At 49.0% G+C, this 18,400-nt stretch overlaps 1 protein-coding gene across 1 annotated transcript in view; it reads right to left on the bottom strand.

The window, feature by feature from the left end:
- Window positions 1–765: 765 nt before the first annotated feature.
- Window positions 766–18,400, bottom strand: part of Scara5 (scavenger receptor class A member 5) — a 98,124-nt gene continuing 80,489 nt past the window's right edge. The window contains exons 8-9 of the mRNA XM_021182565.1: window positions 5,849–6,043; window positions 766–2,871 (exon numbers count right to left, since the gene is read on the bottom strand). Of these exons, the coding sequence (XP_021038224.1) occupies window positions 2,735–2,871; window positions 5,849–6,043 (332 nt within the window). The 3' untranslated portion in view covers window positions 766–2,734. The remainder of the gene's footprint in view (window positions 2,872–5,848; window positions 6,044–18,400) is intronic.

The raw sequence follows: 18,400 nt of genomic DNA, 5'->3' as shown, positions 1-18,400 counted from the left end.
CCTGTGTGCTGCCCTGCTCGTTCTTACTGGACTAAGCCTCTGAATCTGTTAGCCAGCCCCAATGGAAGGTTTTCCTTTATAAGAGTTGCCTTAGTCATGGAGTCTCTTCACAGTCATAAAACTCTCACTAAGACACTTTTTTTTGGTCAGGTACAAACACGAGCATTTTCTTTTGGGTAAGACCAAGTGCGGTTCCGAACCATTCTCTCATGAACAGGCCTCCAGGGCTGTTCTGTTGCTTGGAATCTGACTTCTTTGGTGACCACCCAATCAGGCTTAAATGGCGTGGTTCTGCTGCAAGTTGAGTGCACCCTCCCTCCCTCTCCCCCTCCCCTAACGTGCACATGTTGGATCCTTGATTCCTCAGTATGACAGTTGGAGGAGATGTCTAGGTGACAGGGGCGGACTCCTCATAGATGGTGGTTCTAAAGCAAGCCTGCCCACATGCTTGGTCTCTGCTAGTGCCAGGCCAGATATGGCTGACCAGTTTTGGACGTTCAGTACTATAGATAAACCTGTTTCCTTTATAAATCTACCTCACCTCGGGTATTCTGTTATGGCAACAGAGGATAGACTAAGATGTGTTCTATCACATAATCAGTCTAGACACGTGTGTGTTAGATATCTTCCGAAAGCACGGAGATGGCCTTTCATGGGCAGCACATGCTAACTAACAACTCTCCCCAGAAAGACTGAGATCGCCTTACCAGCTCTCTCCACAGTCCCTGGGTTTTCACGAAAATGATGGACCACTTATCAGCAACATCTATTTCAAATGTGTGCTTTATTGAGATTCTTTTTTACAAAACATCTGAAGTATTCTAGGCCTAGTTTCCATTAGTCCCTGAAATCCAGGCCATGGTCGTTTCCATGCCCGCGTAGGTAGGTTTGTAAACTAGCCGACTCTTGTTTTTATGGTTAAAATACTTTTAACATTGCTTTTATAGACATAAAACCAAACGTGTGTTTCCTCCATGTAAAGACCAAGTGAGAAAGTTACTGAGTCTTCATCACTGGGGTAACTGGATTCTTTCCAACAATTTTCAAAGTGATGTTTAGACACCTTTAAAACACCTTTCTAAAAAATATCGCCGTCAGCCTATCTTTTAAAACGTAACCATTGTGACGTGCTGAGCAATGGGCAATGTAATAGGAGTGCTACGCTTGTACCGGGATACATACATCAGCTCCGGAAGAAAGTGCACGAGCACATGCATGTTATGTAAACATAACAGTTGGTCAGATCATGAGAACAGTAGTGAATAACACATATTGCAAGCAAGAATGACCAAGATCGAGTATTGGCTGAGTGGCCAGTCAGGATCTCTGGGACAACTATACCTGGATGTACATAGTTTTTCTTGACCGTGAGCAGGATAATGCTCACCTCATAGGATATGTGATTGTGTCTGTGATTCTATTATAGCTAGACAGGTCTGCACTCAGTTGCTGCCCTGCAGCTCCCCAGTTCTAGAACACATGTAAAATCTAGTTCAACCTCCTCCCTGGGTCAAGAGCAAATTATGTTCTCTTTGTAAGCAGGGGGTAAGTGCAACTCAAAGGCTTGAAGAGTTCCGAGGCTTCTCATTTCCCATGGGAAGGTTATAGGAATTTCATACTTCTTTCTACCCTTTAGGGGTTTACCAGGATTGCATTCCTTGGATCACGGGATTCTATTTAGAGAGGCCTGGAAGGTACAATGTTACCAAGAACCCTGAGACACAGTCTAATGACTGATGGGCTCAGGTTAATGTGGATAGCTCCCATGCCACCCTTCAAATCAGCCCTCCTGTGTGTACTTAGAAACCCATTATGTCTGATCTTACATGTGCTTGCTGTAGGATGTGGGACATACAACCTTCTAAGAAGGAATGTCTACAGCCCAAGTTTGTTGCTCAGGCAGGCCTAACAAGGGCACACTAAGATTCACGTGGGAACCTGGTCTCAGTCTTGGTCATTCTTGGTCTTCTAACTTGGAAGCCAGATGAACAGGTCAGGTGAGCACTCCCAGGAGGCAGAGTCCTGCCCTGAGGGACCTGCCTTGCATTATTAGCACAGCAATATGGATAAGTGATTTCAGCACCCCAAGATATGATGTAGCACAGCATGGTAGTTACTTCCCTCCGTTCCCAGCTCCAGCTGGGTTCATCAGGTATCTGCCATTTTCTTATGACTCCCATTGGCTTCTCCACCGCTCCTTCCTCAAAATAACATATGGTGTGACAAGACAGAGGAAAAGAGGGGAAACAGAGTCATTAAGGGTTTCTACTTGCTGGGGAGGTGGATGGTGAAACTGTGGGATTTGAGAATTATCTGCAAAGTAAATGACCCATAACACCTCCCACCTCCATTGCTGCTCTTGCCTATGACATCATATCAGCATCCATCTGTAACCAAGAGACCAATGGGAATATGGGTCCCCAGGCCCTTATGAATCTTTTTCAGAGAGTTCAACAAACTGCTGGTTCAAATGACTAGGACTCCCCATGTAGAAACCTTGGTGGAAGGGAAAGACAGAATGTAGGTCCCACTGAGCACTTTGGAGCAGTTGTCTGCAAAGAGAGTGACATCCGGTCACCTTGGAACCAGAGTAGGGCCAACTGGCAGCAAGGGTGGGGTGGTGTTGGATCCGGCATGAGCCATGGTTAGGTGGCTCCAAGCAATTCCCCCTACCCTAGAGAGACACAGGAATGTGGCTCAACAGCAGTGCCCTGGCCTTGGGCTGCGGCCACTCTCAGGGGACACTACAAGTCACCCCAGCATCCTCAGCATGCCCACAGTTTGTCACCCCCCATTTGGAGAACTGACAGTGGAAGATGGAGCTCTCGGTTCCCTTGCAGTTCACATCGTCCATCCAAATCCTCCCTGTGCCTGTGAAGAGAGGCAAACACGAGGTCTTAGCATCCACTCGGAAGCAGGAAGGAGGAGAAAAGGGATTGTGCCTACAAGAGAGGCAGCTCAGGGATTAGACCCATAGCCGACACACTCTATCCTCCTCACAGCCAATGGTCCCCACCCCCTCTCTCCTTTTAATGGAATCATTGAGACTTTGAAAATCCTCTGTCATTCATTCTAGATCTGCCCTGTGATATCCCTTTACAAAGAAGCTTGAAGGACCAACCATCTGAGCCACTGTGCTATTGACTAAACCAACTGCATGAATTAAGCTGCTTAGACATGTTCCATGGAGACTATCAGTGTCCTCTATCACAGGACTGTCACGCAGTGAGGCAAGGACACACTGAGGGGGAGAGGCCTCCTTCCGCTGCCTGCCTGGACCCTGTCTTCACCACAGCCTCTCCTTGTCTCTTACACAATAAGCCCTTTGAGGGACGGCAATAACTTGCAGATTAAACATCTCCTGGAAAACACATCACTTCACAAATTACCCAGGGAGAAGGCAGAAGGCCCAAGAGCTCCATTGGATTAGTCACACCCAAAGCAAATAAAGGGAACTAACAAATAAAGAACAGGCCCAAGGCTGCCCATCCCAGATGCGTTTGCAGGATGTGGACACTGTAAGAACAGCCCGGGACTCCACCAGGATGGGCTGCTGTCCAGCCTCTGGAAGGACAATCCAATTGGAGCAGGGTCATCTCACAAGCAGCCCAAAACCGCCATTCTTACTCGTGCGGGGGCAGGGGAGGGGAGCACTGCGAAGGAAGCTGCAAATATCTACGCCCCTCACCCCAGGTTCCAGAAGCCAGTGCTCTGAAGATACCAGGTACTCATCGTCCCCTGGAATAGAACAGTCCTCTGCCTACACGAGGAGAGGTCCCAGGACCAGTCTGGGAACTCGTTAGGAAGTTATGTTGTCCCGGGTGATCCAGGGATATAGTAGGTCTGAGGAAACCTGCTCAGGCTAGGTCAGCTCCACTCGGGTTGTCCCTCTGGAGGTACACAATAAAGACCTATAGCTGCTTGTATTATGAATGCTAATTGGATCCCCCCCACCCAAAAACAAAAAACAAAAACAGTTCTCACAAGAGGGTCTGCGTGTAGCTTCTGGGAACCTGCCCCAGTTAATTCTGATTGGTAAATAAAGATGCCAGCAGCCAATAGTTGGAGAGAGAGACAGAGACAGAGACAGAGACAGAGACAGAGACAGAGACAGAGACAGAGAGAGAGAGAGAGGTGTTGGGGTGGATGGGTTAGGTTTCTTGGGCTTGGGACCTTGAGGAAGGAAGAGAGGGAGACCTGCCATGCTATAGAAGAGGGTGGAGAGAGGAGAGACACAGAGGCCACCACGGGGCAGAGAAGCATGGAGAGCACCCTGGACTCTGGGTCGAGAAAGTGCAGCCCAGAGAGCTGCACAGCTGGGTCCAGAGCAGCCAAGATGGAACATAGAAATTAGTAAGGAGTAACTCGTAATTATCAGTGGGAGGTAGATTCTAGCAGCATCGAGGCTAGGCAGTCGCCCAGCTTTGTGCTGCTTACAGCATATTAAAATATAAAGGTTGTGTGTGTGTGTCTTTCGTTCGGGAACATAAACCACTGAGGTGGGAAGCAACTCCATGCCAGGGCATTTATTAAAATATTAATACGACAAAGTCCCGTAGGGTAAAAAAAGAAGAGGACAGCGCCTCCTGGTGAACAGATGAGAAAACGGCACAGGCGGTGCTCTTCCTGGGGTGAGATGGAGACTCTAGAGCACATTGTAGTACAACACTAGGTTGGAGGTGACCATTCAGTCATTCAGCAAATAATCTGGAGGGCCTGCTCAGCACTCGGCACTCTCCTGCATATTGAGAATCCCCCAGTGAACACCACAGATGGCAGACACATGCATAGAATGCCACTGGAGCTAAAGTGGATGTTCACTGTGAGCTGAGGCATTGGAGGGCCTGGAAAGCCCCTTCCAGGAGACAAAACAAGAGTTAGCTGTCCTTTAGAGCTGATGGGGAAAGATAACATGCAGAGTCAGCGGGACAGGAAACACCATCGGTGGTCTCAGAAGCACAGTAGATGCACCCTGGGACAAGTGAGGAGAGTAACAGGAAGTGGCTTAAGGATGGCTTTGTGGTAATGGTGGGTATTTAAAATCCCATCTCTTGAGCAAGCTGAAGCAGGAGGATTGCAAGTTAGAGAGTAGCCTGAGAGGCATAGTGAGCCCAAGGCCAACCTGAGCTATAGCCAGACTCTGTCTCAAAGAGCAATTGCTGGGGGGAATTAAAAAGAAAGGCTAACTTGATCCCAAGGCCAATAAAGGCCCACTGAAGTTTCAGAAAGGCGTTAACACAAGCTACTGCTCATTGAAGACAGATTGCTGGCAGCTATAGAAGGCAGGCCCAGGAACCAACCTGCAGGCTGTGGTGGGCGACTGTCACTCACCGGTCAGCAGATTACCTGACAGCTAAGGGTGATGTGATCAGCTCAGATCCTAGTCCTCCCCACGCCAGAATACAGGTGTTCACAATAGCTGATTGGCAGCATGCTAGATCCCAGGGGTCTAGGCTGGGAAGTATCCTAGCATCTGTAAGCACAGTTCCCAGACAAGCACACCAAGACAGAGTAGAGAGGGGTCTGGCACAAGTGCACACAGCTGAGGAACGGGGTACACTGAATAAATGGGGGTGGGTAGGGGGGAGGTTCTCCAATCCATGTATTGGGAACTGTTGTTTTGGGTTCAAGTCCACCCAAGTTTCTTCCTATTCAAGTTCTATTGAGAGAGAGTGTTTATAAGTGTGTACTGAGAACAGGAGTGAGGGATCGGTGTCCCCAGAGTACAGTTGGCCTGTGTGAGCTATATCACATGAAGGTGACGCAGACTTTGGGGAAGGAGGCCAGGCCTAGCATCCATGGTTTTCTTCCATGCTGTCCAATCTGTACCTTACCTCACCATCCTTACCTTGCCCAAAACGAGCTGTCCGGTACACCTCCTCAACCCCGTGGAAGCCCAGCATGCGGCACACCACGTCCCCATCCTTCTTGTCCCAGCCGTCGTCACACACTGTGCCCCAGCGACGATCATGGAACACCTCCACCCGGCCCTGGTGTGGGCCAGAGCCATTCACCAGGCGAATCATTGTGAAATCCATATCACCTGCCACGAGAGTCATTATTACTACCGATCCCTGGACATCCAGGACTCGATCCAGCCTCCTGGAAAGAGAGAGCTAGGGCTAAAACCATGAGGCCACCTTGTGTCATGCCAGCTATTTTGTTTGTTTTGCTTTGCTTTGTTCTGAGACAGGGTTCCACACAGCCCAGCTGCCCCCATCCCTGCGCGCCCTAATGCTTGGATGATGGCTATATGCCACCATGTCTGACTTTCTTTTTATTCCTTGTCAGATTTCTTCTTGCCAACTGATTTCTAAAAAGTGGTTTAAGTTCACAACAAAACTGGCTAGAACATCTCTTCTCAGTATTCGGTGAGTTTCCTTCCTGACCAGGCAGCCAGCCATGCCTGTCAGTTAACTGAGAGCCTAGCTCCTGCTATTACTCAGGGAGAACACGGGAGCCCTGAGGAGGAAACTGGTTGGAAGGTAGAACCTAGAAGCCACGTGTGACCAGGGTAACTCCCTGGGGACAGACAGTAAGGAGGAAACGGTGACACCAAAATAGATCAGAGGCTTGACCTCAGATTTGCTACAGGTTCCCCAGACCTGCCTTGCTTCTGGTTAATACCAGGTCGCTTGAGAATATGCATATAGTGCTTGCCATGGGGCTGGAAGCAGAAGCCTCTGTGTGAGGTCAGAGGAGGAAGGAGGAAGCTCTGGGTTCCAGAGCAGACCAGGAGGCATTGAGGGTCAGGTCAGAGCAAGAGCAAGAGATGGAATGTAACAGGGATAGTGAGGCTGATGTTCAGAGAGTCCCTGACTTATTCTGTTCCCTTCCTTACAAATGAGCAAGCATCGGTTAGAGTACAGTGGACACACATGAGTGAGGGACGTGCCTTTGTGAAGCTGAGACTGGGAGTTGGGGGTTGACAAAAGCCTAGGAAACAATTAGTAAAACCAGGTGTCATGGCACACAGCTGTAGTCCTAGCCCCTGGCAGGCTGACGAAGGAGCATCGTTAGTTCATAGGCCAGTCTGGGCTATACTGTAAGATGCTGTCTCAATACATGGATTCTCAAGTAGTGTTATGTGTATAGACTGGAGCAGGTGGTGAGGAAGGCATCACTTAGAAATGAAGACGAGGAAGTGGGTGGAGTGGGGTGAGGTGCAGCCTTGAAGGATGAACAAGAGAGTGAAGGGAGGGGCCATCTTGGAAGCTAGGCAAGGAGGGGAGTGATGAGTGAGGGAAGGCACCATATTGGAAGTTAGGCCAGGAAAGAGGGTGGGAGGTCACAAGAGGTGGCATCTAGGAAGTGTGAACCAAGTAGTGTATGAAGAGCAAAAGGAGACACCATATTGGAAACGAGACAAGGGAGTTGAAAGTAGGAGGAGGCACCGTCCCAGAGATGCAGCCGAGGAAGGGAATGCATAGTGGGCAAGGAGACAGGAGGAAGGATGTGGAAATGGGAAACTCCTCGTGCATGTTCGCTGCCCTCACTTTCTCTAGGCCTCACACATGGGTGTCTCCTTCTCTCAGACAGCCTACCCTAGTCCCCCATCTGGCTTTGCTCTAGACATATTTATTCCTTCCTAATATAAGTGCCTTACTCTCTCAGGTGATCCTGTTTTATGGCTCAGAGTCAGTGACACTGAGGTATCCACTGTGTTTAAAACACAGGTATCCAGAAATGCACTAACTCCCCTGATAATACAGAACCTGGTGAGAGTACAACTCAGACCAGGGTTTTGGTGAGGGAGCTGAGTACAGAGTCCGCCATCAGTGAACCTCAAGGCACCAATCCTCATACTACATTACTGCCCCACAATAGCCCAATGGCTTTCCACAAGGCTGTTCTGGGTTTTAGACTCAAAACTCAGATTGCAGTGGACAACAAGTCCACTCACTTCTTGAGAAAACAAGGATGTGGCCTGTCTTGGATTTTGGTGGATGCTAAGGACATTTGGAAAATGTCATTTAGATAGTGACATGTTGAAATTATTAGCAGGTCTCAATGTATACAGAAGTGACACAAGAGTATTTGAATGCAAGGCAACTTTACATTGGAAATGTGGTCACCAAAATGATGGGATTCATAACATCATCTTTAAAGATGTCACCCACGGCCTATGCACCACACAGAGTCATGGGTCCCTAGTAGAATATTCCTCCCAGCTAGCACAACATTCATCTCAGGGGCTGAAAAGAGACTTAGTACCTATGCAGGGGGGGGGGGTAAACTAGAGAGTGGCCTGGAAATGTCACCCCACCCAGATCTTAGTCATTTCAAATACCAAAGAGCTTGTTCTTTGTCACTTGCCCCCTCAGGGGAAATTACGACCTGCCTATAGGGTCAATAGATGCAGCATGCCCCCAAAGGGTCACAGTGAATCTGAAAAGCTGTTCTTTCCTCTGGGACTCATCTGGACAGATGGCCCATCTTACTCTTGCCATGCCTCAAAGAATATGGCTGCCAGCTGTGTTTCTTCAAATGTCTTCCCCCCACCCCCAACAAATCTCAATTCTGTTTTTAACCTTCTTGCAAAATATACACTGAGATTTTCCTGGTTAAGGTACCGACTACCCCAACTCAGGGACCTCAGTCAAGAGACAGGTCCCTAAATAGTCCTTGGCCCCCTTGTGCCTACAGAGCGTCATGGAGATGCAGTGTATCCAGGCTTGAGGGGGTGGCTACTCCCATCCACATATTTGGGGTGTCACCATGCCTTCCACTGAGAATCTGTCTCTAGCCCAGCCAGGTAGAATGTCGTGTGTTGCTTATATGTTTGGGTTTTCTGTGGATAGAAGGTTTTCTATTGGACTTCTTCCCAGCAGTTTCTGCTTCAAGGTAGAGTTTTCCAACTAAACAATCACCCATCATCCAGAAATGCTCCCACCCCATATTTAATATGTCAGCTCCAACTTAACCAGACCCAGCCTCAGCTAGTGTTGTGGTTTGAACACAAACTATAGGCTCCTGTGCTTGAACACTTGGTCCCAAGCTGGTGGTACTCCTTGGAAAGTATTGAACCTTTAGGAGGTGGAAACTCGGGAGTAAGTGGGGAACAAGTCTGGCCCAATATCTTGTTTGCTCTCTGCTTCCTGATTACAGAGACAATGTGCCCTCTTCTGCCACCATGAATTCCTTACCATGGCTTGCCTGCCATGCCTTTCCATGACTGGAAAACTCCAGTTGCTTAAGCAGTTGTCCCTCACCTGAATCATGGAGGTTATGGGATGGTTAGTCCCTAACCTGCAGTCCTCAGCTCTTGGGCAGAGCTTCCCATCTGTAGCCTTCACCTTGCCAAACTAAGCTGAGATACTAAGATGTCCACAGGGCTGGGCCTCTGTTCTTCCCCCTTCTGCTCTGGGGTTGGGAATTGTGGACCCCCACAACACCTGGAGGTAGGTGGTTTCCCCTTATACTGAGAAGCCTGAAGCCATTCCAGGGCTTAGTCCAGAAGCCTCACTACTTGGAAGAAACACATAAGGTAGTCAGGACAGGGCATTGGCCCCTTGCAGCCATGTGGCCTCCTCGCTCTTGCAGTTCAAGGGGCTCTTTGATTCACCCACAAGTTTCTTGGGATGGCAGGGTTTCTGATCTCTGCTATGGCTTCCTACCTTGCTACTCCAGCTCCTAGAAACTGCCTCCCATTTCCTGGCATGCTGAACTGTCTTTGCCCATTACTGAGGCTGTTCCTGGTCCTCACCCTCACTCCTAAAGAAAGCTCCAGGGTTCCCAGACCCAAACCTGCCTCTCCACTGAAGGGGGAAAAGGACACACTTGGGGTCAGGCTGTGGAGAAGAAGTGGATCTGGACTAGGAAATGCTACACTTAGCTGTGGGCTTCAGGCATCCCATCATGTAGTGCATGGAGTTACTTTAATTAATGTTGACACAATAATTGGGCTTTTCCAATCATCACCAATGACAGAGAAGCATGGAATTTGTCAGTTGGCCAAGACTTTGCCATGACATAAAACCTTCATGGGACAGGAGGGCCCAGAGGCCCAAAGAGGTGATGGGACTTATCCAAGTCAGCCTCTGTGAGTAGGAGAGCTGAGGTCTGCACTGGATACTTAACCTTCTGGGCTTGTTCTATTAATCTGCTTCACAACTATGATGAGCAGAAGCCCAGAAAATGTACTTTAATTGTCACATGTTTGTTAGAAATTCATAGAAACGCATCAGCTTCCCTGGGGTTGTGTGGGTGAACCATGATGGCTGCCACACCCTTGCAGGGCTCGGATGCTCTGAGTGACATGGGAAGTGAGTGTGCTGCTCTGTGAGACAGGGGAAAGATGAAGCTAAGCACTGGAGGAAACCTGGTGAGCCTGTCCCTCTCCTGTGCATGACCTATTCACTCCTTATAATAATATGCTGGTGTATGCGTTTCTATTTCCAACTGTTCACTTAGTTCTCCGTCCAGATCCAGCTCTGGAACTCCCAACCACATTGCACGGTTAGAATGGATGCCAAGGGAGAGTGGGACCGGAAACATTGTCTTTCACCTTGAGTCATAGGGTGCCAGCAGCGGCTGGGGACTCAGGGATTCCCTGGCTACCCCAGCCCCATGAGAGATAAGGAGACTGGAGCCGAGGAAACTGTTGTTCCTGGAAGGCCCAAATCACAGAGCACTGTTTCTTTCTTCACTCCCAGAACTGGGTCATCCCACCCAGGGAAGCTGGTAGACAGTTAACTCTGGATTCCCAAGGCCTGGAGCCAGCACTCCGCAGACCACAGGGCCCTTGCTTGAGATGGCTCTAGGAAGCTCCTACCCTTGGGCCACATGTACCTAACTCATTTCCCTTGGAAGGACAGTCCTGGATGCTCAGCATTGATCCAAGCTAGCTTTGAGAGCTAAACAGAGGTTTGATGGCCAGAGCTGCATGGATGGATGGGGTTTTGTCTTAATGAGCAAGAATAACTAGAGTGCTCCTGCCCCGCTTTCATACCCATCTGGGCCCGAGACACAGTGTTGTGGAGCAATCCCAGGTCATGCCCTACTAAACGCAGCAACCATGGGTCTGAGGCAGCATCCCCAGGCAGTGAGGAGAGGAGCATGCTGAGAATGAACTGGATGGGCAGGGCACACCAAGGCGTGCAGCGAGCGTTCCTTTGAGTCTGGTGTACAAGGCTGACTACTTCTCTCTGTTGGCTTCTATTGTCATTTCCTGGCCCGATCAGGGGACCATGGCCAAACCCAAGCCAGTCCACTTCGAACCCTCCCCTTAACTGGAACTTCTATCTTGGCCTTGAAGGGCCTCAAGAAGACACAGATATCATTTCCAACAACTCAGTGCCAATGCCCCAGAATCACTATAAGCCTGCTTACAGGAGCTGTCAGTCAACAGTAAGTTCCTGGAGCAGACTTGAGGTCTCCCACATGAGCACTGATAGCAAGACCTCTGTCCCCAGCATCTCTTGGACGACAGCAGCTCACTTTGATAAACTCCGGTTACCGAGTGCATACAGGCTCCTCTGGGACCACCTGGCTTCCTTCTTTTTGTAACTTTACTTTCCTGGCCCCACCAAGCCCTTCTTGGCCCCTCTTCATGTCACCTCTGTTCAAATTGAGACAGAGTACGCTTCGTGCAGAATTCCTTGCCCCGTGGCAGTAGTTACTGCCATTTGAGTCTGTTCAGTATCCTATCACTAGTGCCAACTTGACTTTGCCAATTAATGTGGTTAGGCTGTGAGATTTGATAAATCGATCAAGGAGTGTGATGTGCCCACAGCCCGTGGCACTTCCTTGTTTGTGGGAAAGGCCCAGAAGGTCTGTCCAAACCACTGTAGTGAAAATTACAGAATCACTCAGAATCTCTCAAGAATATGAGCTGGGGAATGTGGAGGTGGGGGGGGGGGAGTGCAAGCAGCAGCAAAATTGGCTGAGCATCAGGAATTGGAGTCACTAGGCCATGATGAGACACTAGACAAGCTGTCCCCTTACTTACGGCTGTGTGCCCAGAACAGCCTTGGGTTTCAGTAACCCCTTCATTCCAGACTATGCAAGATTTGCCTATATGATGGGCCATTTCCCAGGCCCCATTACCTAAAGCACTCATGACTCCCAGAAACATCTAAAGAGAACAGAACACGGGGGCGGGGGGCACACCCATCTAATGACTGACTGGTAACCTGCCTCTGAGGGGCTCTGTTGTTAGTAGAGGTTTGCATAAAGTCAGGAAGGTTTGCTCTTGTGGTCTTGGTGAGTAGAAATGGGGTGCCTCTGCCCTCGTCAGCTAGGCTGGAGTGTTGGCACCACTGGCCCGTGTCCTCTCTGGAAACATAGGTAAACTGGTCACAGAGAGAGCAACTGTGAGTGCCTCTGGGTGCCTCCATGGACTGCTGGGGATGGCTTGCATAGCACGGGCCCTAGCAGGGATGGCATGCAGAAAGCCAATCTACACAGGACCAGGGGCTGCTCCCTACACTTGGGTGGGTCCCTCCTCACTTCCTCTACTCTCCCCAGTTTCTGGCTCCTCTACATGCTAGGGCAGAGACTGGTGGATGGGATTGGAGTGGTGCAGAAGCCTGGCTCCTGCCGTCGTCAGCAACTCTCTGCAGACTAATGCAAACTGGATATGATTTGCTAAGCATGGCAGTTCTGGAATGAGATGGGAATTCTGCACCAGGGCCCAGGCCATTCTTGGGTGCCTAACACAGCCCTTATAAAGCTAATGTGTGGGGATTCTTCTCTCAAAGCAAACATGGCTTTGCTCTTGCTATTCTGTATGCACACATGTAGAAGAAGCAGGATCGGGGGAGAGTCTGGATCTGGCTCGTGGTTCCCTAAGTACCAGGTAGGAAGTGGCCTTGCCTTGGGCTTCTCCCCACCCCTACCCCAGACTCAAATCTCTGATCTTTCCACAAGCCTGACAGCTGCTTACCCTGCCTCTGGGCATAGGAGGGAAGGCACAATATCTCCTGGGAACCCACCCCAGCCAGGACTTTCAAACCAGCATCTGGTTTCACTTCCAGGTGCTGGCATCTCGGGCTGTCCCTGGCGTTTCTTCATCCACAGGCTCCTTTACCTTGCTTGCACACCCTGTTTAGGGTTTTGTGGCATTTACTGGGGGGAAGGGTAAACTGTGAAATGTCTTTCTGCTCTCAGCATAACTGAGCAAGTTGCTCCATCCCTCTGACTCCAGGCAGATTTGGGAGGGTCATGTAAGTGGCTGGTAGCTGCCATCTCTTAGAGCTGGTTTCCAGGCTGAAGTAGCCTTGGAACTTCCAGCATGCTTTGTTCTCTGATGGCTCAGAGCTGTCCCCAGACCAAACCACATTAAAGCCCTGTCCTGGGCATATCATAGGGGGAGCTTGCAAGTGAAGCAGAATCAGCATGGAGAATGCAATTCTACCCCTGAGTTCCCTGAATGCCAGGCGCTCAAGATACAAAGTACTTCGTATGTGTATCTTAGTGTCCTTCACAACTACTTCATGACTTAGTTGTCATAACTTCTCTCATTCAACGTTAGACATGGGCCCAGAACAGTCAAGTGATTTGCCCAGGGTCACACAGCTGCTACAGGGTGCTCATAGCAATAGCCTCTCCTTTTCCAAACAGTGTGCATCTCAGGCTGAACACTGATGGCTGCTGTCTAATAGCAACCCTTGTTGAATGCAAGGTGCTTTCTCTCTATTTAGGACAGCCCCTCGGGGTCTTCAGCACTTACTGCCCTGAGCTACTGAGTCTGTGTCTCAGACATAAAACCCTGTCTGAATGCACACAGGAATCAATCAGCTGTGTGGAGATTTGAAACCCTCCAATACAGGGTCAGTTTTGAACGGTCTGGGGTGTTTTGAATACTTTGAAGGTGGTCTTCATGTATAGCTACAGCAGTATTAGAGAGAGCCAGATGTGGCATCAGCTGAGCTATAAGCTCACCACCTGTCCAGCCTTGCAAGGCACATGGAGGTCACCTCTCAGGGAAACTTTCCTAAAGGGTGCTCTTCATCTTTGAGAATTATTGTGCCGCAATTTTCTCTTCTGCATCCCTGTGAGCTCTACTCCTCCACTATGTTGTGAGAAGATGGCAGCCATTCAGCGTCCAGTTGTGTCCCCATTTAGGCACTGAGGCCCTGATGGGGTAGGCAAGTAGATATAGAGAAAGAGTCATTAAGATTGACAAACTGAGTTAGAGAGATGGTTCAGTGCTTAAGAGAACTGGCTTCTGCCACTCTTTCGGACGACCAGAGCTTGGTTTCCAGAACTTGTGTTGGTTGTGTACAACTGACTGTAATTGCAGCTCCAGGGGATCTGACACCCTTTTCTGGCCTCTGTGGACACCTGGACTCATGTGCATGTACATATACCCAGATATAAACAAACAAATCAGATTTTTAGGGGAAAAAAGATTAAAAGAAAAAAAAAACAAGTTAGCAAAAGGAATGTAAAACAAAATAGAAAATGCCCAAGAAAAGTCCCATCTGAGAAGTCGGTGCTGTGTAAAGGACTTATAAAGGCTCCTAAATGATAGTGGGAGGATTCAGGGCTTTTGAGTCTGGCATCTGTCTCAGGGCTCCAGCCCACTTCCACTCTCAGGAGTGCCTCTTTCTCTTTTAGTAACTAGTAACAATTATTAATTTAATAATATTGTCACTATTCATAGTTTAATTCTTTGTTCTAGTACATAAGAAATTTGGACATCTTTGCAGATACCCTAGTACATAAGAAATTTGGACATCTTTGCAGGTTCCTCCCTGGACTCAAAACCAAATGTTAACAATGGTACAACGAAGTATTCAACATCCTGTACTTAATGAAAGAATAGAGGGGTAGATGGGTGAGTGGGACTCAGACCACGTTTTAAGGGCTCCAAGAACCAGATAGAGCACTAACTTACTCAGAACCTCCCTTGGCTATGCATGGGAGAGTCCTAGAGCCCAGGAATTCTGTTTCTAAAGCAAGGGGGAGAGCTCAAGCTATGGTCAGAGTGGTCCAGTCCCTTGATGTTTGTTTGCTGTGCCTTTCAGTCCCCTCCTGCCAAACCAAAAACAAGAAGGAAGAAAAGAGGTTGTGGAGAGTGGAAATAAACACACAGGCCTGGGGAAATGGGCGCTGCAGTTTCTGCAGCTGCGAAGGGGCGGGCTGAGGGGGGGGGGCAGGGATAATTTAGACCATCTGCCCATTAAAGAAGTTGAACTTTCATTCTCTTATAAAGGAAGAACTCCTCATGCCCTGAGCTGGCCTGAAAGTCCCCACCCCCTAGGCTGGGGTGACACTTCTCAACAGGAAATGTGATCCATATGGGAGCTTAGGAGCCATCCCTGAAGTGAAGGACTGTATCCTTGGGGAGGCTCTCCTGGAGGGTATGGCCTGTGGATACAAAACCCCATTGCTGGGGGTGGATATCTGCTCTGACCCTAACAGGGGACTTGGCACCTCTTCGGGATATTTTATTAAATGCTCTCAAGGGACCATTGCCACTCTCTTCCAAGGAGAGTGGAGAAGGGAAAAAGATTTTCTTTAGGTCAGCTGAAGAAATGACCACTTCTGGGTCTTCCCTGTGCTGGGTCCCCCTTGTGATGGGGTCTCTGGATGGAAGTCACAGCAGGAAACTCAGGACTTTACTGGGTAGAAGATGTAGCATTCCACAAGGTGTCACTGCCCTAACTGTATGACTGTATTGCTTGCTATCTCTCTATTTCTGTCTGTCTGTCTGTCTGTCTGTCTGTGGAGGCCAGAGATCAGAGTCAGGTGTCTTTCCCTTCCTTTTCTCCATCTTGTGTTTTGAGTCAGGGTCTCTCCCCGAGGCTGGGCTTCACAGCTCAGGAGGGCTAGCAGGCTTGGAATCCTCTGTGGTTTCTTGTCCAGCGCTAGGATTACACGTGTGTGCCCCCACACTGGGTTTTTATGTGGATTCTGGGAATCTGAACTCAGGTTCTCTTGCCCACGAGGCAAGCACTTCACCAACAGAGCCATCCCCGAGTCCCCAGTATTGGCCTTTTAAATCGCTGACTCATGTCTTCCTCTCCCCAGTTTGGTCACATAGTCTTCAAAAACTATGTGCACAGCTTTCTGATGCTGCTATTCCTTGGCTGCCTGGTTCCTGGTACTTGACAGTAAAGAAGTGTTTAGGGGCTAGTAGCATGGTTCCATGAGTTAAGATGTTTGCCAAGCTTGACAATCTGAGTTTGATCCCTGGGGCTTACGTGGTAGAAGGAGAGAACAGACTCTTGCAATCTGTACTCTGACTTCCACGCATATACACAGTAAGGAAACAAATCTTCTAAGATGCATCTTGGGACCGGAGAGGTGGCTCAGGAGCTAAGAGTGCCATCTGCTCTTGGAGAGGACATGAGTTCGAACCCCAGTGCCTACAGAAGGTGGCTCACAGCCATCTGTAACATCAACTCTGCTGGCTGAGGCCTCCATCTCAGGCACCTACTCTTGTGCATACACACACACACACACACACACACACACACACACACACACACACACACACACACACACACACACACACACACACACACACACACANTAAAACTAGATCTTAAAGATGTGTCTGTTAAACAATAAACGAAGAATGCTTGGAGCTAGCGGGAGCTAGTGAGAGAGGGTCAAAGGCCGAAGCTCCTCACAACTACGTTTGTAGGCACCGACTGGTACTGGGCAGCTGTGTAGATAGATGAGGCTCTTCTCCATCCATCTTTGTTGTTGTTGTTGGGTTTTTTTTTTGTTTGTTTGTTTTTTAAAATTTTCCTGGTTTCAAATGGCACCAAAAGGTGAGAACCAATCAACCTTTTTTTTTTTTTTTTTTTTAGAGCTAGAAAGGGAGCCAGGAGAGCCAGGTGACAGTCAGAGAGCACTGATAATGTCAGCAAGCCTTGAGCCTTCTTTACTCAAGCCCTCCAGAGAGTCATGCTGACATTTGAAAGACCTCCCTGGCAAAGGCTTTATGGATCTATTGCTTAACCAGCTCCCATCCCCCCTCCCCATCCCTTCAGTCCAATGGCTACTCCTCAGGGGTGGGGGCAGGTGGTATTCTTTCTCCTTCCACATCCCGGTTCCTAAGTTAGTCTGGGCTCTTCCAAGTCCAGGACCAAGCACTGTACCTACATCCATACTGCAAACCGTCACTTGGAGACCCAAACAGTACTAACGCTGTCACCCTGGGTGAGGACATGCCCTCTCTGTAGTGGCTGCCTCTGTTTGAGGGAATGATAATACCCCTAGAATGGGCTGGTGATCTGTCTCTGTGGTGTGAAACTCAGCATGAGCCAGAGGGAAGATCATGGTGGGGACTGTGGTGTGGTTGGAAGTGGCAAGTGTCCCTCCCAGACTGAGTCAGGAAGAAAGCCAGCATGAAGCTCGGCTGTCACAGCACCCACAAGACCACCTTGGAGATCTCTCATTTCTTTCCTTTTCTACCTAAATCTCACTAACATCTTCATGAAGAATAGAAGCTGGCTGCCACCCATGGTAGGAGGCCAGACCATCTGAAACTGACTCCAAGTACCCACCAAGGTGTCTTCCACAGAATGGGAGGGGCTGTGGAGTTAGGACATTAAGCCCTGGCAGCCCTCAGTCTTCTGCAGTTATATCTGCAGGGTCCTCATTATCCCCTACTACCCAGCATCACAAGGAGAGAGAGAGAGAGAGAGAGAGAGAGAGAGAGAGAGAGAGAGAGAGAGAGAGAGAGAGCAAGCTTAGGCTGGGAATCACATCACTCTTGGGTTTGTTTGAAATGTTTTTTAAACAAACAGTCCAGTCACTCCTAGTTTTCATACGCATCTCAACTCTACTTCAACCTAAACTTTCTTTGTACAAAACCCACATTAATGACCCAAGCTTCAGTTCTTTGGTGGTTTCAGCCACCTCTGCCTTTTTGTTGTTTTTAAATTTTAGTTGGGTTTCTTTCTAAATGTGTATGTCATGTGTGTGTAGTCCCGAAGAGAGTTTTGGGTCTGCTGGAACTGGAGTTACAGGCACTGTGAGCCACCCCTTTTGGGTGCTGGGAGTCGAACTTGAGTCCTCTGGAAGAGCAGCTAGCCTGTTTAACTGCGGAGCCATCTCTCCAGAGCTGCCAAAGCTCTGTTTGCTCTCCTTCTGCCTGAGGTTTTGTTACTAAGAATTTTCGCAGGGCAAATCCCTGAGAGTAAACCTCTAAGTCCTAAGGGAGCTGTCTCCTGGCACTGGGCAGAAAGATTAACTAGCACAGAGCCATGGGCGGGGGGCGGGGGGGGGGTGCGCTCGCACAGGGCTGGACCCAGAACAGAAACTGGTTGGCTTGACTAGCAGGCCTGAATAACCCACGAGAATAGCAGTTGAAAGCATCTAGCCCTCCCAAATCCCCAATATGCCTCTGGCTGCTAATTCTTGCTTAGTGCACATGCCAAACATTCATTTGTTTATTGTTTCCTAATAGCTGCCCTTCTCAGGCACTGGCCTGAGACTC

The sequence above is a fragment of the Mus caroli genome, chromosome 14, assembly GCF_900094665.2.
Source record: "Mus caroli chromosome 14, CAROLI_EIJ_v1.1, whole genome shotgun sequence".
Lineage (NCBI taxonomy): Eukaryota > Metazoa > Chordata > Mammalia > Rodentia > Muridae > Mus > Mus caroli.
Note: the sequence above shows the minus strand (reverse complement) of the source record. Positions and strands in the feature narration are given on the sequence as shown.